Source organism: Simochromis diagramma, unplaced genomic scaffold (genome assembly GCF_900408965.1).
Source record: "Simochromis diagramma unplaced genomic scaffold, fSimDia1.1 OVJJ01000421.1, whole genome shotgun sequence".
Lineage (NCBI taxonomy): Eukaryota > Metazoa > Chordata > Actinopteri > Cichliformes > Cichlidae > Simochromis > Simochromis diagramma.
In genome coordinates this window covers 8,089,360-8,111,859 of record NW_024387250.1, presented here as the reverse complement: position 1 = coordinate 8,111,859, position 22,500 = coordinate 8,089,360, and the positions used below count along the sequence as shown (strand labels likewise).

The following is a 22,500-nucleotide window of genomic DNA, read 5'->3' as shown; positions in this document are numbered from 1 at the left end:
TACACTCGGAGAATTACGCATCTTCTTAGCTTACAAAGAAAACGCCTTCTCCGTCATTTTGGATTGGCCGTGTGAAATTATTTCTAATTGGGGAAATGTCACTCATTAACATCACAATTGTTGATACGGCGTGTAAGCGAGTATTTCCGAGGTGTTTCGTGGATAATGTGTCTTAAAAGGCACCTGTGCAGAACCTTTTGAAGGGAGGAATTGTCACCAGTGGAAGTGGGGAAACGAGAAAAAGAGGAGTGGAAGAGATGGAGGGAAAGAAGAGGAGAGAAGGAGAGGGGTGGACTGAAGGGTCTTTGAAGGCCCAGTGTGTGAGAGAGAACAGAAGTGTGCCTAGCCCCAGGCAGCCTACGGCTCAGGCCCATTAGCTAGACTGACCTTGCCCGCGCCTTTGTCTTTGTGCTCTCCTCCCGCTGCTTCCCCTTCTCAAGCATTCCCTTTTTGTTGTCTCCGAGCGAGATTGGGAAGAGGGCCATATCTTTCAGCTTTCTAACCCCCCCCCCCACAATCTACCACTCCTCTCCACCCCACACACAACACCCCCCACACTTTGCCTGGAGCTTGTGCCCCCAGAGGGCTCGGTACAGTGACACGCCTAGCCGGTGGCCACCTCTGCCCCGACGAGAACTTGGCTGGAGTGGTCAGCGCCCCGAAGACCTCCGGAGAAAATACTACATATCAGGGGGCCCAAATCATGGCGCTGCAGGCCTCGCATACATGCACCCACTCTGGGCAGCCTGCCTCTTTATTGCCTGCCTCTCATTTGAGAGGATGGAGACCGGCTGCCAAGTTTTGACACCGCCACATATGGCCTCCTCCATCAATCGGACTAATCAAGCATCAAGGGGAGGCAGGACCAGCTTAATTGCCAGCCAGATATAGCTGCTCTCACTTGACGTGCAACCTGAAATAGAAACAGGTCTAAGGAGACATGACAGAAGATAAATGAATACGGCCATTGTTCTAATAATTGTAGAAATACATTTCTTTACACTTTAAATCTTAGCCCCAACACAAGTAACAGCTAATGCAATAGACGTGCTTGTTTCAACATCAACACTATTGCAAATATTGCCTTAATATAGCATCATCTACTCATTAAAATGTGGATTATGTTCACATTTGTAATGTTAGGTACCTCAGGTTAGAGAAGTGTACAGTAAGTTGTTAGGGAGTTTTTTTTTCCCATGCAGGCAGAAGAGCTCTGCTCCTCCAGAGTCCTTGAGGCATTCTGTCTGCCTCTGCCTGCCTCTCTCAACTTCCTGTTTCCCTACACCCCCCACTGGGGTAGCAGCCACGGAATAACTTAGCACATGGAATGAGGAGGAGAGATCAACAGCAGTGATCCATTCATCTTGAGTTTCTCCTGTCACTCTCTCTTTCCGTTTGTAAACACTGAGGGTCTGTGGTCAGAATGGCCTTTTGTCCACTGTGTTTTTCTGCATCCCTCTCTTATTCACTTCAAAGGTAACAAGTGACAGATGTCTGTCTTTGCTGCGGTCTTAAACACTAAGGCTCCCGCGATAGCATCTGGACTGAATGTCAAACTGTGAATCTACCCTAAGAATGTACTGTGGTTATGCCAAGCTCATTGTTATTAATGTCAGGGACACTGCCTACAGAAGTATTTAAAATACTCCCTGTAGTTCGCAGCAGGGTGCGCACCGGGGGAGGAGTTGGAGAGGGGGGCATGTATGTAAAAATAATGGACAAAGATTATTAGAAAAATATTAAAATAGAGAAATTATAACAAAGGGCAAAGTAAATGGATGAATAGCTCAATTAGATCTATATCATGATTTCCTGGTGGGCGTGCAACTTCCCAAAGAATTTGACTCTGCATGAATCAATTTAGCCACAGGAGGTGATAAAACCGAAAAGGAGGGGGGGGAGAAGGAGGAAATATATAACATGTTAAAGCAGAAGTTTAGCGGGATTAAAGAGTTCCCTGGAGTTGCAAGAACTAAAAAAGTGGCAAAGGTGGTGGTGTTTTGAGCTTGTAATCACAGCACGGTGCTGTGTTTATTTAACTTTCCCTTCTCCGTCGCTGCCTGCTTTTGGTATTTACATGTTTAATTGAGAAGTGTGCTGCTGGTTTCTTCTGCCCATCTGCCGAGTCCCTTCCTCTTATCAAGCTCATTCCTCAAACTGACAGCTCTCCCTTTCTGCATATCTCTCTTTCACTCCCGTGCCACTACACTACTAACTCCTCTCTTCCTTTCCATGTCCCTCTTCAATCTGTCAAGTTCGGCTATGAGTAATGACAATGCGTTTTCTCTCAAATCAAACCAATAAGTAGAAACACGCACAGGCAGACTCGCAAGAAAAGTCTGTGCCGCCGGTGTCACGTCATGTCATGAAACTCTCTGTTGTGTGGTCCAGGGTTTGTTTTTTTCTTCCTCTTAGTACCACGTCTAAATCATGCGCCTGTCAGACGCAACATGTGTGTCATTGTATCCCCATCAGCGTGTTTCATTGTACACACTACCACCTCTGAAGAGCCACCTCTTATCAGTGGAGTGTCAGAAAGCCCCCAGCACCACCACCTCCTCCCTGCTGCCTTTCTAAATGCTTTTCTATTAAGAGCAGTGTTGTGTCCCTCTGATAGCAGCAGCTTCTCCACTTCATCATTCATAATCCCAATGGGCATCAATGGACTCCATGGCCTCGCCATCCACACCAAAGCCTTTGTCATTCAGTGCAAATGAAAACAACCTAAATGAGAGAGAGAATCTAAGGAATCCACTACAAGAGATGGGGAAAAGGCCCAATGGGCCAGAGCACTCCAATCATGAATAGTCTCCGCCACGGTAAGACACAGGCGATACCTCATATGTTTCGAGTGGGCTTTTGGCCTGCTTTAATCCTTTCTAGATGGCAGAAAACATATGGTGATCACTATACTGTATATGTCTGAAATGGTACTACTTATGTGCTCAGGCCTTTTAAATGCAGTTCTATTTTAGCTATCTGCATGGCATGACAGGGAAAAAACAATAAATTCCCAAAGGTAGACAAGTGCTTTGCAAATCAAGGAATGAGCGCCAGATGAGAAAACAAGAGATGAAAAAATATCCACTATACTACATTATAGTGACGGCGTATGCTAACTTTTACTAGCTCAAAAAGTCTAAACTGATGTTCCCGCCCTTCCCAGCATGCAGAAGTCCCGCTGGGGGCCTCAATGTGATCAGCAGCATCCCCACCACGTCTCCTCATTATTGAGTAAATAGGTTTGGGCATGTCCTCAGTAAACAAAGCCAAGACTGACAGTTAAGGGAGTGAGGGGAGTGGGAGGCAGCCTCGTTCCCAATTAGAGTCGCCTCAGGCAAAACTTTAAAGAGGAGATCAATCCTACAGATCGCTAAACTGATCCTGTCACAGGCTGGGGATATTTAAACCGTGGTGCAGAGCAGAGCGGTGCAGGGCAGTTCTCAGTACAGTTTGACTGTGTGTGCTAATGACTTGGGGGTAGGCTCTCTCACCAGGACACACACCCCACAGCGAGGAGGCCGTGATTGACGGGTGAAATCGGACCTCAGCTGCAGTTCTCGGCACAGTAGGGGCCAGATGGGGAAATAGTGATTTGCGTTTTTTAGTATGCAGCGCCTGCACTTACGGATATTCCCTAATTGTCTCCCTTACTTACCTGTGAGGCTGTTTCCCATCACAGATGCAGAGTACATTTCAAATTAACCCAGGATGTTTTGATTTTTTTTCACACCCTACACCTTTGAAGCAGACTTATTAAAATGTGCCAGTGGGGCTCATCCCTGTCCATCTACTCAAGGTAAAAAAGTTAGTTCTCACTAATGTCGAATGGACTAACAAGAGTTGAATGAAGCAGGTGTTGTGGAGATGACACCAGAGTTTATTCGCATCGTCAATTCATGACATCCCGCTGAAGCGCCAGATACCACATCTTTGACTACAAGTGAGAAACATGCCTACTCCAACTCCCAGGCATACATTGGTAATGTGTAATGAGCTACCGAGTTTTCTGCAGCTGCAGAGGAGCTGCACATTTAAATGAGCGAATAATGTATTCTGTATATCACTGAGATTTCTGCGCGGGAATTAATCGTGATCATAAAAGCCAAAGACAAAACAATATACCCAGGCCACTGCTAAATTGTTGTGATCTAATGTAAAACAAATTCATTTTTCATGCCATTAAAGATAAAGAAAATCTTAAAAGGTTTGGTTTTGCTTGTCTGCGTCTCTTATTGAGAGTCATTCACTTTCAACTTTATTTGCGGATTATTGCAAATCCCCGGTACAAATCATATCATGAAATCATGTAGCTGGGACATTGGATGTGTTCTGCTAATGCTCAAGGAAGATCCCCTGAGGGAGCCATTGAGTGGGGGAGAAGGAAAAGAAAAAGAAAGACGGGATTGAGGCAGAAAGAAAGAGGGAAAGCAAGAGAGAGGTGGAGAGCAAGCTACAGGATGGAGGAAAAAGAGAGAGGAGGGCGCGAAAGGAAGACAGAGAGGAGGGGAGGGCGGCAGCAGTCAAGCTGCACTTTATCCTGACAGATCTCCTTTACACACTAATTTCCTTGTTAAAGAAGAGAAAATGGCACTCAATCCGGAGAAATCCTTTTCTCCTGGAGCAGGCCTGTCAGCTGAGGGATGAGTGGATACAAGCGTAGCTTTCCTCCTCAGGCTAGCTCCCCCTGGCACACAGCAGCTAGGCTACCACTCACAGCAGAGCTCTCTATCTATAGCCATAATTAATACACCATCAGAATATAATGAACCATACCATGATACATGAATTTCAGTGGATGCTGTCGACAGCAGTCATTTAACCGCGCGCTGGAAATCAAATGTGAAGTGAATTGATTTTTTGATCATGTCATCTCCATCACAAATGGCAAACAAATCGTGTACAAACATTTCATGCTCAGTTGCTGTTCATAAACAACCCCCATGACAAAATAGTAAGCCTCCACCACCCCCACCCCCCCTCTACCCCTTGCATTCCGAGTTACCGGCAAAGACAATAAAATCCAGCAAGGGCACCTCTTTCACCGGAGCATATTTATCACTGAATTTGTAATTCACCAAAGTGTATTAGCTCGGATTTGAAGAGGGGAGAAAAGAAAAGCCTCTTTTATTTTAAGTCAGGGGTGTTAGCTGTTCACTCTGGATGTTCTCATCTCCCAAGATTACTATTCGCGGGGTGTGTGTCAAGACTACTTTTCAGAAATCTCGGTAACAATTCAGATGCGATCGATAAGGAGTGACAGTTTATTCTAAGGCTTAGCACAGGCCAAGAAAAGAACGAGTGAAGCATCAAGTTTAGAGGAATGAATTTGTTTTGTATTTGATTTTTCCATTAAATTTATCACCACTTTAACTCTCCCTTTCCCCCCTCACTCCTTCTCACTCTTTCCCTCTCACTTTCTCCCTCACTCTGTCACTCACATCAACAACAAGGCTGTAAACGGCTGTCAATTTCTCATCTGTGATTCCCATGTCTTCATTTTCATCCATTTTTGATTGCTTCACACCCTGTACCTATGGTGCTTTTAGTGCTCATCGGTGACCTTGCGAGATGATGGGGGAAATTATAAAATACATTTTCAGTGGCAGAGTGACGGTGCCCTTTGTAACACTTCATCATATCTGCTGTGGACGGAAAATAGTTGAGAAACATTTTCTTACACAACTGCCTAATGCTGGTTTGGCCCAGAATCATATGGTAAATCTATTACCACTTTGTCAAGAGAAACCACTTGAGGTTTCCCACAGTGTAGCAGCAGGCAAAGTGGGAAATTGTAACCCTGAAACTGCTGTCCGATTTCTCTTATTAAAGTGTTTTCAAAATCTTCTCCCTTTTCGGATTTAAGGGTCACTGAGAAAGCCAATCAGAGGGACAGGCCAGTCAGAAAGCCAGCGGCGTGAACAGGACAGGAACCAGCTGATGAAATTCATCCATACTTCTCACTTATGATGACATGATTGATTTTCCCTCAGAGTGCTCAAATGTAGGATTGTCTTCCTACCCCCATCTCCTCCTCCATCCCGCCTCAATCTGCCCACCCACCCGCCAAGCCAGCAGCTAATGGATAAAGCCTCTGTCTGTCTCAGGCATGGCGGAGAGTTGACGAGTGGAAGAACAACTGCAACGAATGAAGGGTGAAATCTGAGAGTGCAATTTTCCGTCTGTCAATCTCCCTTCAAGAGAACAAGTTGACCACCAATCAGGGGAGTCGATTCGGGGTTGGCGGTTGATGGGAGCATTCTGAGTGACAGCATCATGTCACTACATTAACACAGCAATGAGAGACATAAAAAGGAATTTTTTGAAGGGCCCAGCCAGTTATTCGATTTCTGGATGTGATTCGGGGGGTTGGGACCATACTTTTCTGCCTTAACAAATGAACTAACTGACAGGTTAATGCATAACATATCACTCTATAATTCATGCTTCTGAATTTGGGAGACTCCTATCATCCACTAGGTGCTTCAAAATACAACCAATTAAACTTTACTTAATTATTAAAGTTAGAAAGTGAGGGAGAAACATGCCTTAAAAACTCTTGCTTGCAGTCAATTACGATAAAACTTTAATGAGCCTGGATAGAGAGCCATAAAAACTGATAGCCTCTGTGTCATGAATTATATATCCATATCGATTTTGTTGCTTTGCTATAAGAATTGCAGGTAATCGTATGTTACCACATGTAAAGTGCACTTCCCTAGTGAGGATAAATATTAACTATCAAATATATATGAGGTGTGTGTGCATTTATGACCAAGCTCATGTAGAAAATGAAGAGCAGAGATGTCGAGGCGAGGGCCACTGGGAATGGATGAAGGGTGCCATTTCTGACAGTAAGAGAGACCCTTAGCGGCGCTGGCTTGATATGTTACCTAGTTAGCGTCACAGAGAGAGGAATAAATAGTTCTTTATTATTTGTGGTTGCCATCATGTCTCTCCTAATAGACAGGCTATACTGAGTTTAAACCACATTATCCTCTGCGAGACCATTGCAATTACTCTTGAGAGCTTGGTCTGATGTGTGGATAAGGCAGGTCGCCCATGTCTTAATGAACACAAACAATGTGAAATGGAGGAAGGAGCAGTGGGGGGAAAGATAATGGCAGGGGAGGGCTTGTTTTAATAGAGACAGCACTAAGTTGTTTGCTATGATCTATGCGAAGTCTGAGAATGCTGAAAACCTCCACTGTTAGTTTGTAGAGATCTGTTTTCATGATCCTATTACCCAATAAATCCACACTCGCTCCTCTGCATTTTGCTGACAAGCAGCAGGCACAAATCCTGTTTAGAAGACCTCCAGTTGTGGACTTGTGTGTCTTGCTGTCATTGTCGCGCAGTCCTGCCTTGTTGGACACTCACAGGGGTTAAAGGGCACCAAACTGGATCACTGTGACGCCCAGCACGAGCAATATCCCCAGCACAAATGGCTCAGCGCTGGATTAATTGATAAACTGCCGCTCCACTTCATTAGTCAGACAGACCAGGCTTAACGAACGAACACAGAGAGAGTGTCACTCTGAATATGTTAATCATGACTAGCCATTACGGGGCTCTTCCCTCTACCTCCTTGTCTCAGTCTACAAAGACCGTGGATATGGAATCACTTCCGACTGTCTGTATGCTTGTAGTGAGCAAGGCTATTTATCAGTGACAATGGAAAAATAACAGGAGACAGACAGACACAAGAGTGGTCCTTGGTGTTATTGAATATAAATATATAATAACCATGTAAAAAATGCATCATTTGGCCTTTTCACAAAGGCGGTTGTAATATAGCGCTAGGTGAGTACTGTACTTGACGTACACACTGGAGGTGAGGGTGTCAGGGGAGAGCTCGCTGGAGAGAGAGGAGGTTTTTATTGTTGCCCAGCCCTTCCGCTTAAGTGCACATGGCTGGGAGGAAGCCGGGACCTCCAGCTCTGACCTCTGCGCATGTATATTTAATAGGCCATCAGTTGGCCGGGGCAGCGCTCTGATCAGGATTCAGAGAGGGGCTTTGAACACCCCTGTGTATTCCTGAGCGTGCAGCCTCAAGCTGCTCTCCCCAGCTGTGTCAATCCGACAGCACTGTTACAGGCACCCAGACAAGGCGCTGGGCACTCCACTGCTACCGCCTAATGACTACAGAAAAAAAAAAAAAGAAGCAAAACAAACACAAAAACAATAACATTTGGCGTATGGAGCTCTGCTACCATCTAATGAGTGGTTTAAAAAACAGAAATATTACACCAGCTGATATACTGTAGAGTGCGTGGAATGCCTTTGGATTACATCAGCTATACTATACAATGCTATGTTCCCTTTAATAATAACAAAAAGGCAATCTCACGGTGACTGCACTACACACGCTGGTAACGATTGAAGAAACAAGACGGCAAACAGAGAAGTGCCACTCGTGTGTCTTTTCTTCTAACAAGGTATCACTACTCTTTGAATCAAATCGGCTTTGTGTGCGGGTGTGTGTGCATGCGTGTGTGAGCGCATGAATGTCACAGCGCACGCAAGTGTGTGCATATGCGTGTGTGTGTGTGAGGGCAGCTTAACGAGGGTGGTTCATTTGACAGGCAATTAGTTTGCGGAGCTGCTATTGACAGCCCCTGTGCTTGTGTTTGTTCAACAGCTCTGGGTGAGTTCCACGCTCCCTGGGCTACGTGACAAAGCACCTCCGACAGGGAGCTCCTGATCTCCACCGGGGCTCGGAGGCTCACACTGTGAGGGGGGTGGATATGTGACAGCCTAGCAGAGAGAAGAGAGGAGAGAGAAGGGGGAGAGATACAAAACCCACAAGGGTCTATTAGGGGGTTGTTGCAAGTTAATGTAGCTACAACACACTTTTTGTGTTGTATTTTGAAAGGCCTGAGCAATGATGTTGTCATTTGTTGTTTGATTGCGGGGATAGCGGAGGGTAATCTTAGGAGACGCACAGGCTCTCACACTACATGCACACACATAAAAATGCAGAAAGAGAGGAGACGAGGAGGTGGGGGGAAAGCTTGAGGGAGATGGAGGAGAGGAAAAATATAACAAGATCCAAACACTCTTTTATCCTCGAAAATCCCATATTCTAATGCAAGGGCCCATCCCTCTTTTAGTTGCAACCGTTTCGTTTGTAGAGCCAAGCTCCAATCAATATCATTATTTTCACAGAGGATCGAAGTGCCTTCACCGAGTTAATGGGGGATTGAGGTGGTAAACGTTTACCCTCTCACTGTCAGCAGAGCAGTGGTCCATAGTGGGCCCAGATGACAGCACTGGCCCCACTGTGGACACACTATGTGGAGATGTCCTGTGGGTAGACAGGCTGCATGGACTGTCAACCGCCTGCCATGCCCTAGATGGCCTAACATATCAGCCACTTGAGTTAGAGCAGCAGCATGGGCTCTGACTTCTGCTGGAGCTAACAGAAACAAAACGGCCAGTGCAGGCAGCAGCACTACTGCACCGCTTGACACTGTTATTGTTGATACGAGGAAAACCGAAATTACACTTTGCTTTTCCTTGATTTATTTTATGATTGAGACAGCGCTGATGTAGTTAAGCAAAATATTAACATGTATTAGTTTTTGGACAGCACTCAATGCTGTTTGTGACTACGGATCAGCTGTTCTGTCGGATTTTTGAGAAATGAGGACTAATCTGCAGCTGGCAACAGCAAAGCAAATTCTCTTGTATAGCAGCATATGCTAAATAGCTCTTCAAGCGCGCAGATGCATTGCTGTAAAATACTTCTCATGTCTGCGTATCTGCATCTCCCAGATGGGTCCCAAGCTGTGCCAAACTGCATCTCATCAACTGCTATGAACTATGGCATCACATGACCAAAGGAGATATGTGGAGTCCTATTCTGTCTTGCCTTGGCACAACGTGGTCAAGCGATGCATCATCGGTGAGCACACACTTTGTCAAAAATGGGACGAAGGTGAAGGAAAAAAGGGAGGTAAGGGAGAGACGTGCCTTTTCTGCTCAAACTGTCGAAGTTCTGTTCAGTGAGCAGAAGAAAAGAACAAGACTTTTGTCTATTTTTTTTCCACTTAAGAAAAAAAAAACGACTAATCAGCGGAGTTTGAGTTGATCTGGGTTTGCACGAGGGTGTGACAGAGCAGTGAAAGATTTCATGGGACGTTGCCCCATGATTCATTGAGTTATTGGTTTCCGCCCTGTTTTAATCGCTGACGTGCCCGAGCCAAAAAATCTCGGAGGATTCCGGAGAGTTCTTTTCTCCACCATTCAGCAGAATGGAATTTGGTCTGCAAGTGCCTCACGTCATTCGAGGCGTCCTTCACAGTTTCAGGGGCCCTAATTCAAACCACATGGAGGCCAGCGTCCGGTTACGGACCTCTGCGAGAGAGAAAAAAAAGGACATATTCCCATTGGCTGCATCAGGGCGGGAAATGGAGTGTCTTGATGGAAAAAGATAACAAACAGATCTAAGTGGGAGTCACAACACAGCCTAAGCACAAACATATTCACATGCATAAATATACATATACATGTACGTACACGAGGACATATACAAATATACATGCATATACACAAATACACACACAGACTGTGAAACATACACTTGGGCCTGCAAAAGCTGTTTGCTTGACATGATGGAAGAATGAGCAGCAGGCTCTGTAATATTGCTCCTATTCTTCATTGACAAGCATATATATATTTTGCTGTTCCCAACTGACTTTGCAGCGCTGAACTCCATTTATGAATTATCTGACATATTTCCTGCTATTTTTTTGACAGGAGTACTCAGAGGAAATTTCAAGGCACCTTTCTCCTGACAAGTAGAAATATCAATATTTGAATAAATTGCAGATTTGGATCTCCTCACATGGATGCTCTCCAGCAAGAGTGTGTGTGTGTGTGTATACGACGGCATGAATGTGTGTTTGTGGATGTGTGTTTTGCATGTGTGTCTGTGTTTGTGTGTGAGTGAAGGGAATGGGAAGGGGTTTGTTTCATTCTGTTACCACGGTCTTATCCCCCTGAGCCCGCAGGCAGAAATCTGTATGCAGCATTTCATTAGGAGGGAGCTCGACTGAGTGACATGTGAAGCACACCTCGCCGTCGACCTGATGAAGTTTACTTCTCTCAAACGACAAAAAGCCACTTTGTAGACTAGCCTTTTTTCCACTGAGGAAGAGAGGGGGTGATGGCTGAGCACCAATAAAAGAATCATGAATGCTGTTTCACAGAATGACAGGCCTATCTGTACACAAATATTTCTCTTCGAGAAAAATGTAAGCTTCAGAGCTTTTTTTTTTCTCCTCCCCTCTTTTTAAAGTAGATTTGACTTGATAGAAGTGACAGTGTTCAAAATATGATCACCTAAATTCTAAGCCTTGTAGAAAAAAAGGTTGACAAGAAGCACAAAAGGGAGGCTAGAAACAGATTGTTCTTATCTTACAAAAGTGGCAAGTTTTATGTGAGGAAAACAGCATTTCACCCAGTGAACTAAATAATTTACAAACAAATACACCGTTGTCCTACAACCTTGATAAATACACACTCTGTGTATAAGAGGTCAATGTCAAGCATCCATAACACTCAGTGCTGTCTTCTTAAAGCTCCTGGTGTTACGTATGAGAGACTTCTGCCTATCTGTCTCACTCTGTTTAGCTGCAGTAGCTGCCATGCTGTCTGCATGTCTCCTGCTGCCGCTGATAGATCACTCTCCTGCCCACCCCTTCAACTTACCCCTCCTCTCTGCACCCCGCCATCATTTCAGGGAGCTTGAGAAATGGCTTAGCCATGTGAGGTTACTCAGGTACCAAAGAGGCTGTGACCCTTTGACCCCCAGATCTGACCTTCCTGACCTGAACCTCATACTTTCTCCCTCTCCCCCCCAAAAAAACAAAAACAAATCTAATGCACCTTAGCTGCTCAAAGAAAATCTCAAAGCTTTATATCAACGTGGAGCTTTGACAATCATCTGTCCACATGACCTGCGATTTCTCCAACAGGGTCTGCTTGACACTTACAATAGAGAGGTGACGGCACGCAGGTTGTCCATCTCTCGTCTCGCCTGCCCTTATCTCCTCTCCTCTCCATCTCTCTCCGCCTTGTGTGCACAACTTAATAACCAAGCAAGGGGTAGATTCCCATTATGGAAACCCTGGAAAATGGCCCGGACATTTTCCCCCATATCTGGGATCTCCATCTGGAGGACGCACTCTCGCTCTCGCTGCCCCCCTTGTCCAATCTCTGTGTGTGTTCTGGTGAGCCTACGCTGCAGAGATGGCTTTCACTCTCCACTGGCTACAATGAGATTGGCGCACCAGGTTGACTCTATTCGACTCGACAACCCATTTCAATAACGTAACAAAACAGAACAGAGTGGTGATGCTGAATAAAACATTTTTGAGGGGTGCCCAGGGGGCAGTGTGGAGGTCTTAAATGATCTAAATCTGTAAAATTTTGAAACACTTTAGCAGACACATACATTTATGTAGCTATAATCTAAAATAGTGTCAACTTAAGAATAGCAGGTGATTCTTGCTAGCCTGAGCTGCATGTCAGTACGGCTCTTCTCCAATCAGGCTTCATAGCTAGACTATGCGGTTAATAGACTAATAAAGATTACACTGAGGTCAGCAAGTCACTAATCCCTGGCATTATTAGTAAAAACAAAGCCTACAGCTTTGCACTATGCACCTTATCCCATCTGAGTGCCTATGCACGTGCATAAAGTCCGAACATAATATGTGTGACTTAAACCATACAATGAGAAGAGAAAATAAATATGCTAAGAGCAGCAGGGGTGGACCAGGCCGGGCCTCTGTGGACCTATGTCATCGCTCCCTCTGGTCTCAGCTACACTCCCCACCCAAGCAAAAGGTTCAGTGATTACGGAGGCTCAACTTCCCTCTAAGAAAGCAAACCGGAGCTGCAGTCCAAACAAGGCCGAGCCAGCAGCGAGGGAGCACTGCTGCACCAGGCAGCTCGGGTTTACCGTCGCCTCCGACCTGGCTGGCCCCGGGGCTTGCATTAGTCCCCAGCCCAGCCTCCCTAGGACAAACAAACAACCACCACTTACACAGTCAGACGAGCAGTGAGGCAGGGAGAGCTGGTGCCACCAGCACTGTGTGGAGGGGAACCTGACCCAATTGGATTTGCTTTATCACCCCATATAATGACTCCCAGACTGGCCTGTTCCAGTGGTCGAAAATAAAAGATTACAAAAAATATCTGCCTGCCTGCCATTCTGAGTTTGGCCCAAAATGGGCAGCTCCCCCAAAACAGATGGGGAGGCATCTCAAAAATGTTCTCTGCCTCTGGGGACATGTGGTTTTCCCCATCATTATATAACTGTAAACTCCTGGATGTCAGAGATTGGGGATAATAACTTTCAGATGTTGGCAGCCCGGGCCAAAGCTGGGACCTGCTGGATGGGAACAGTTATTTGGCAGAGAAGAGGAAGTCCGAGAGATTAGGACTAAGATGTGACAGGGAGGAAAGTGGATCTGGATGGAGCTCAATAGGTCCTGTTAGTCTGTTCCAGTGTGTTCGGTGTTGTATTGGGTCCTAATGATGACCGTGTGGAAGGCAGGGGCCCAGCGTGTGTGTGCGGGTGGGATAGAGAATGAGACATGAATTAATATCAAACCGCAGGAAATCATGTCACCGTGTTAACACGCTGAAATCAAGCTCAAGCGATCCACCACTTTTAGCATTCCATTTCAATTTTCTGAAAGATTTGATATGACAGTTTTAGCACTCCCCACTGCAGTGCAGATGTGCCACTAATTCAGAAACAGACACACCTCCTTCAATAAATGAGTCCTTATAGAAGTGTCATCCTGTTAAACCATTTTTATTGGTTTGTCTCACATGAGCAGGAGAGGATCATTGTTCACTGCAGACGTGGTTGCCGGTTGCTGGCGTGGTCAAGGTTTGGTCACTTAAACTCGCACTCCTCTAATGAAATGAAACATCTCTTCATATATATTTTTTAATATATTCCAGCTGGTCGCTGCATGGTAGAAAGAACAGCCCTGTTTTTCTTCTTTTTAAATTTTTTTCCCCCCCTTTACTTTAAAGTATCGATCGCAGTGCTGAACAAGCAGAGGAGTGTTTTTTATTGTAAATCAATACTGATCGATCTGCAGCCTGGGTGTTGAATATGGATCAATATCACACCAGGCTGTGGAGGAGATCTGATTTCAATTGGCAAGAGAAGCCCACAGCAGGTTTCCATCAAGCGGTAATTCAAGACATGGGAACATAAGTCAGATGGATTGATATAGACTAGCCAGGACCTTTCTTGCCACTGAACCAGCACAAGGAAATTTCTGTCATATATCATTAACGCAGTTGGGGCAGGCAGTAAAAAAAAAGATGGGGAGCAGAGTACCTCAGTGACCCTCAATGAAGAGCTTTGGTCAAACAGTAAAAAAATATGCCATTATTACTGTGAACTTTATGATTTTTATAAATAAAACCCAGAATAGAAAAACAACTGAAACAGTAAAAGCTGAATATCTACTCTCTGTGCACACACACACACCACAGTGTGGTCATATTCTGCAGAACTCCTGGTACTGATTATGCAGAGGTCAAGCTGAGATGCATACTGTAAGCTGTTATTAATTTACTGAACAAATGTCCTGCAGGAAAATCTGGTGCATGGTGAAATGTTTTTAGTACACTTATCACGGGGTCGATCTTTATTAAACCTGCACATTTGTTTAATTTACCACAGAAATGAGACACAAAATATCATTTAACAGCGCGCGTGTGTTGCAGAGGAGCATCGAGCATGTGTGTATGGTAAAAAAGCTGGTCACCTGGTTCATTCATCACTTGTTTGTGATTCCTGAACAGAGAGGCACTGTTCCAAATGACAGCATTGTAAAACAATAAAAACAGAGCTATAGTTAGAAATAACTTGTCACTTTTAATAAATGACACTGGTTCAGGGTTCTTTCTCTGGGGCTTCTCCTCCGATACATCCCAGGCACCCCTGGGGCCAACAGAGCAGCCAGCAGACCAGCTCGTTTCCCCGAGGTAACTGATGACCCTATCCCTGAATTCCCCCCATCTTTGTCCTGTGACCTCACACCAGCGGGAGCAGGACCATGTCCGATGAAATCTTCAGACTGCTTCCCATCCTAATCTAGCCTGTGTCACACTACAAATTGCTACATTCAGAAAATGGAAAAAGATTGCGGCGGTGGTGGTGGAGGGAGGGACTGACGGAGGTAGGGGAAAAAGGAAGGATGGGCAGGGAGGGGGAGCAGAGGAGTGTGCATCGACAACCAGTCCCCTAAGAAAAATACTTGAGGAAAGAACGACTCGGGAGATCCCAACATGGAATCACATCTCAGCGAACATATTGATCTGATTTACAAAACCTCCACTCTAATGCGAAACAAATGGCGTGGGCGTGAACTGGTACTTAACCATAAAACCCCAGCATTACTCCGTCTCCGATGAAATACCACATATATCCCTCACCAGGGCCTAATGTGCTGTTTTACGGCCAGATACGACTGAGGTTGACCCAACAGTTTGTTTGACAATTAGGGGAAACCTAATAAGGATTGAATGGGAGTAAGAACATGCCAAGAGAAAGAAAGGAGACTCTTTTTCAACTGAAAAAATAGCACAAAAAAGGAAAAAGGAAAAAAAACACACACACATAGGTCTGAGTGACCTAAATGTGATTCACAGAATCGGGAGCTGTTCGACAAAGATCTTGCGTCATTAATGCTTTAAGGAACCAAACAACATCATCACAACAGCTACAAAGTTTAATTATAAAGGAGAGCTGCTAAATATTTGAGAAAGAGTGGCATGTTTTATTTACCTCAGATTTAATTTCAATAATGTAGGATTTTCACCACGGTGGCTTATTGCAGCAGTGTGTCGGGGAACAGTGAATAAATCTCGATAGAGTGTTTTCGCTCATAATATCAAAATAAATGATCGCTCCGCAGCTGGACATGAAAACTATGGAAAAACAAGTCGGCGAATAAAGATGGCAAACTTTAACAACATATAAAGACATACACCAAAAAAAACAAAAAAAACAAGTGAATAAATAAATATAAAATCTTTGATAACCTTTTCTTACTCCTCTTCGGCTTGTGTGTGTGTGTGCGTGTGTGTGTGTGTGTGCGTGTGTAACTGTGTGTATACAAGGTCCAGTGTTGCTCTTGGCCCAGCATTCATCCCATCACCCCAGCTCTGGCCTTGTTTCTGTCAGCAGTGAACCAGGGGAGTAAAAAGTGGAGGGGGTGGGTGGTTCGGGCAGCTAGAGAAGGAGAGAGGAAGAGAAGGAAAGAGGGAAAGAGAAGGGGGGTGGGGTTGGAGGGGGGGAGGGGTTGTCTCAATGGACAGATGGACTGCTCTTTCTCAACACATGTGGAACCATGTTTCGTCTTTCACTGCCGTCAAGCTGGAGCCGAATCCGTCGCTCTGTTGGCCCGCGCCACTTTCGTACTGCACACCTCTCTCTTTAGCACAGCACACACACACACACACACACGCGAGTGTGTGCACACACTCAGAGATGCAGGTACACACACAAAACACATGCACACACGCCACACAAACATCTCCGTCTTTCTCTGCACACATGTTAAAGTCATCACCCCTGCTCAGCGCTAGTAAAACACAACACCCCCGGCTTCTCTGCTGTTGTCAAGTCTTGCCATTAGCTGATGCCACTGGGGAATCCTACCCTAGTGAGGTGGGTCTCCCTCGGGAACGTCAGGCACCACGTTACATTCAGCCGCCACTCATGTGAACCCAAACATGTGAGCATAATTTGGAAAATATCATTTATACTGTGCGTCTTTGTACGTGTCTTGACATTTACAAACTGCGATAAAACCGACATGAGGGAGGAGGGAATAGAAAACAGGGCGAGTATAATTTGAGGTAATGTTTTGCTTAGTGAACAGTATTACCCAATCCTGGATGTTGGAGCACTGGGAAGGAGGTTCTGGCTCTGGGGCTGCAGAGAGGGTCTGGGTTTCATTTCTCGGCAAGTGCAAGCCAAAGGAGGGCTGCCAAGTACAGCTTTCACTCTCAACACTTCCTGCTCTTCCTACTCTGGCTCGGGAGGAGACAGGCTTCACTCAAACATCACGTCGACTTAGGCAGGGGTGGCCAGTTTATTCTCCCATTTCTCAATGGGCGTGAAAAACTCACATCTGTCACACGAATTACACCAAACACAGCCATAAATCCAACAGCAAGATGGATATTTTATTAAGCCGCAAATAATAAGACATTTGCAGGTGTTTGCATGCGTGTTTAAATATAATAACAGAGCATTTCCTATACATGTTAACAGCTTTAAATGACTCACTGTAAAATCTAAAGATCCCACAGCTCAGTGGTATAATGTTAAAAAGAGAAATAAAAGTAACACCTGCAGCAATCAACTCTAAATCAAAACAACAGTGACCCTATCCACTGCATCATTTTCATTATGGATGGTGGGATGGTGTTAGATTAACACTACCTACCGAGTGCCATCTTAATTGCCCCTCTGCAGATGCAGTGAAAACATGTCATTTAGGCACTTCATAAACAGACTTCTCTTTGCAGGTTATCAAGTCAGCCGCTCAGTGAAAACACACCCTCTTTTCCAATGCTGATGTGCAATTAAAATGGTTTTAGAAATCCTCTTTGACAGTCCAGGGCTTAGCCAAAAATGTAAATGACATTAAAGGAGACAATGAATTTAATTTTGTTTAATGTCCCCTTTCGCTGATTCTCATTTACATCACATTTCCACATAAAGGGCTGACCTTATAAATACTGGCATTTGTTCAGCTTTTGGAGGTAATCACGGTTTTGCACAAACCAGATGGGAGCGCACAAATTTTCCGATTTGTTTCTTAGAAGGCCGAGGGAACCACATGCGAGACGTTCTAAGGCTGCGGTCTTTTGTTTCTGGTAAACAACTTGACAACAAGTCAAGTGCACTCTGGGAAATGACCTCGTAGGTGTTCCACAAATGAACGATAACGCAAAGTCATTTAGAAAATACAGGCTCACTAATGAGGGACATAACAGAAAGCTAAGCAAAATCTACATTAGGCAAAAATTTAATTGCATTAACACACGAACAGGTGCGGTGAGGCCTTTATAAATGAGCTAAATGAATAAAAGCCTCCCACAGCACAACCATGTGTGCTGACCAAAAAAAAAAAGAGAGAGAAAGAAAGAGACAAGGGGAAAAATAAGGGGAAAAAACAAGTCAATGTCATGAATTATTCAGTGGCTGGGCTGCACTCCAAAGGTCAGTGCTCTTTGACCTTTGTGACAGGAAGTGAAAGGGAGGGCCGTAGCCGCTGGAATAAATGAAGCTGACATGTTTAGATATGTCCAGAATCTGTTGGTGAATGGCAGCGTAAACTCACACACCTTAAAAAAATCCAAATTCATACACGCTCCTAACACATTTGCCGCGTGTCTGTTTCAATGCTACTTGCATAAATTGCTCGAGATCCCTGTGTAAAATGTGACCTTTGAACCCTGACAGTCAGAATGAGTCATTTTCTCTCCTCTTTCAACAACATGTGCCGTCTTATTACAAAATCCATGTGTAAGCCGGAACAATGTATCTAATCTTTCACACAAGAGAGGACAAAGTCAATATGCAAGAGAGTGAAGGCAGATACCCAACCAGAGGAGTCACCGTAAATTGAGTTATGTTTGGCTATATGTGTACTGTAAATGGGAAAACCATCTAATCAGATATTGGGTGCCTCATCACTATATTTCTAAAGACTTAAATTACCAGTTAAATCAGCCTACACTCCCACTTACTTTAAAGGACCATTAACTTATAAATGTGACAACTGTAGCACTGCTGGATTTATAAATGAGACATAGCAAAGTGTACAGCTATGTGATCATAGCAACAATGCTACAATTAGTGGCTGTTTCCTTTATTTAACAAGCACGGACTGACTTACTTTTTTTTTTTTTTAGGTTCTGGTTTGATGTCTGAAGAAAGGAAAAAGAGTGCTCATGCTCTTAACAGTGAATCGACTTTTTTGTAGAGCAAAATACGAACTGACTTTTGCAAAAGACACTGAAACTTTAGTAGCACATATAAACCCACCCAAATGCAGCAAAAATAGGGCCTTTCTTCATCCAAAAATTAATATGAATTATGCAAGGGCATCAAATGTAAGTGCTGAAATATTTAAAGACCAAGCAGTGCTGAAACTTTGTGACAGCTGTTGGGCCTATATCTAACCAACTTTTTTTTTTTTTTTAAAGAGAATCCTTCCTCTTCAAAAACCTGAGTGAAAATCTGTATCAAAACTCTGAGAGAAAATAGGGTAAACAGATGTCTGGCTTGACCGCAGGAAAATAGGACACATTTGGAATGATAAGTTTCCCAAACTCCGTTGGATATGCCAGATCCATGGGAATGCCAGTTAATGTCTTGCTAGATGCCAGCTAGCTGTGTGCGCTTTCCCCTCTTACCATCTGGGAAAATGTTACAGAGAATGAACGCCATCAATGATTCACTCCAAATCTGTTTCTTAAGGTTCGGCCATGCTACTGTTTCTCTGGGAAATGTGGCAGTGCTAGCTGGTTTTCATACTGTAATTGTAGACAGATGAGACGTGCCTGATTCAACAATCAAACCTCTCCTCTAGGTTTATGTCACTCAACTATGTTCTACTCAATTGGAAATAATCAGTTTCTGCCAGCAGCGACCGCAGCACAGGTGCCTGTAATGATGTGCATGAGAAAATGACAGATGTAACAGAAATGGCTGTAAAACATGGAAGCTTTAACAGAAAAGCTTACCCATATGCACAGCGGGAAAAGTCAAGTAATTGCAGTAAATAAGCTTACATAGCAAGCCTACAGTGTGCTCTGGCCGTGTCCGTAACTCTTGCTAAACCCTGCAACCTTTCACAAGCACCCCTCTCTGCGAGCCTCCTTCAGTCACTGGGAACCTGTGTGGGTCTGTTAGGGTGAGCTGACGGGCTCATAGTTACGACATGGAGACAATGGGAGGGTCTAATGAGGAACATATGCTTTTGTGTTTCAACAGAGCTGCTCATTGTGCAAGGAAAGGGATACTCTACTCCTATTCAGACTCGTCACAATGAAAATCCGAGCCCTCCCTGAGCCAGTTGAGCTTACAATATCCATCCGCTTCTTTTTTCCCTGTTCTTTTTTTCCCACCCCTCTTCTTGACTTTAATTCTCCATGCATTCATTTTGCTTATTGTACTTAAGTTACATGTTTTGTCCCGCAGATTGAAGAACAATGGCGTGCGAAACTCTAAACAGTAAAAGGCAGCAGAGCAGCACAAAGCAAACATGAAAGCGGCGGAAATCAGGAGACGTAGACGTCTCAAGTTATATGTTAATGTTTGCACTATCGCTGTCACTATTGTAAGGAACAAATGCACCTGACTAATGAATTAAGAAATCCTTGCAATCCGGCGAGAAAAAAAAAAGGAAAAAGCTATACTCTTACGATGCCCTAAAAAAAACCCTCAATAGTTTTCTTGTACTTGCATTGAGATACATTCAGCCACAGCAACAGCATGAACGACATACAAGCAGCACGCGTGTGTGTTTGAGGATGTGCATGCGTGTGTGTGGGTGTCTGTCTGTCTGCGTTTGTGTCCTTGTCTGAGTGTGCATCTGCGTTTATCTACATGTGTGTCTTTGTGAGCTTGACTTCAGACAGCAGTAGCTCTGGTAATCCATCCAGGCTCCCAGGGCAGCCAGCTCCTACTTCCTGATGCATGAGAAGCCGCTGGAGTGGAGTGGCAGCAACAACTGCTCAGCCCTATTTGATTACTAATAAGAGAGTTGTCCCCTCTGTCAGATACCAGGCATTCTCCACTAAGCAAACAGTGATTCCAGCTAGTCAAACATTAGCATTGCTGTCTCTCCCTACTACGTGGTGAGAGTTACATTGAGATCGACGCTCAAACTACACCCCCTACCTCACCTCTATAGCCACCGAACACACATAAGCACATAAGCGCGCACACCCTCGTACCACCAACCTAAACATATTCACATTGACCAAGACCTATAGTTTCACAGTGTGAGGGAAAATGTCAACGCCTGGAAGAAGGCCATTTATTCTCCCACTTTATAAAGTGATGAAGGTAATATAAAAGTGGCAGATAACTAGCCTGAAGGTGCAGAACAAAACAGCAGACATAAAATGTTTATCCCTCCTAAAACAAAGCTTTAATGGCACCTAGCTCACAGCTAACTTGAACGAAGGAAACAGTCAATGAAAAACAACTATTGACAGTGTAAGCATCACTGTCATAAACAAAGAAAGGAAGCCAGCCAAATAAATGCGAAGTTGCCTAAGCTAATTAGGTGTATTCCCAGCATGATCCTCTAGTGATTGAACCACCTGTGACTGAACAAACCCTATCCAGGTGGTGACCGCCCCTCAGTGCACAGGTACTTGGGAAAGACACCCCTCAGCCACTCACACAGAGTCACCCACAGTTCCCACACTGTGGGCTGTAAGATGCAAGTCAGCCCAACTGGGCCGTCTGGTACAGCGGGAGGGGACTAATTTGTTCACTAGCTCATCCGTGTGCCTGCTCATCCACTCAGTCACTCATGCATTTAGTCAGTCTGACGCTCACTCATTCACTTACTCATTCCCTGTTCGCAAACACAGAAAAGGAAAAAGCTGCACACGGCCTACCTGTCAATGATCACTGGGTCTGAGGGAGTCTCGTTCCTGTTTCCACAGCTTTTCTTGTCACAGCATCGGCTACAAAAACATAGAAAAGTGTGTTACAGGGCAAGCGATACTTTACACAATAAATACAAATAAATAAATAATGCACAAAAAAAAAAAAACATGCATGTATTACGCGTATCTGAGTGCTTTTGATATGGGGGGTAAAAATTACCATGAGATTTCCTTCACTCAATCTATCCTTTCCATTGATGCTGATGGCTGATAAAAATGGTGAAAACAACATGTTGTGTTGTTTGGCTTAGTGTTGGAGGGGAGGGGAGTGGGGATTGGGCCAGGAGGCAGGGGAGTCACTTTTCACAGCTTCAGCTTTTGTTTACCTCTAATTGCCAAGCTGCTATTTCTGAGGGAGATGCAAGGTGCCACCCTCAACCAATATTTCTGCGGGGCATTTATCAATTATGGCCTCAAAAGCACTAATCTATCTTCCACCACATGTTTCAACCATCTCCTCCCTAAGCCTATAGCTAGCTGCCTTTCACTTCTTTGATTGGGACTGGAATAAAAAAAACAGCAAAAATAAACAAATACATCATCCCAGCTTCCATTTGAAATGAAAACATATAAACATATGTGAATAAGATTGATTTATGCCATATGGTGCAGAAAGAGAAAACAAAGATTTTGTGCAAAGCTACTGTCAGTCAAGCACACGCTATTTAAATATCCCTGATTTACATGACTTTCTAGAAGCAATAATAAAAAAGTGTTTTATGGCTGCAAAGTACTGAGAAAAAATATATAATTCAA

General features: G+C 44.3%; 1 protein-coding gene across 8 annotated transcripts in view; it reads right to left on the bottom strand.

Moving 5' to 3' along the window:
- Positions 1 to 22,500, bottom strand: part of LOC120714762 (transcription factor COE3) — a 67,333-nt gene that overhangs the window by 40,060 nt on the left and 4,773 nt on the right. For all 8 annotated transcript variants that reach the window (XM_040001132.1, XM_040001136.1, XM_040001133.1 and 5 more), the window contains exon 6: positions 21,694 to 21,762. In XM_040001132.1, coding sequence (XP_039857066.1) covers positions 21,694 to 21,762 — 69 coding nt within the window. The remainder of the gene's footprint in view (positions 1 to 21,693; positions 21,763 to 22,500) is intronic.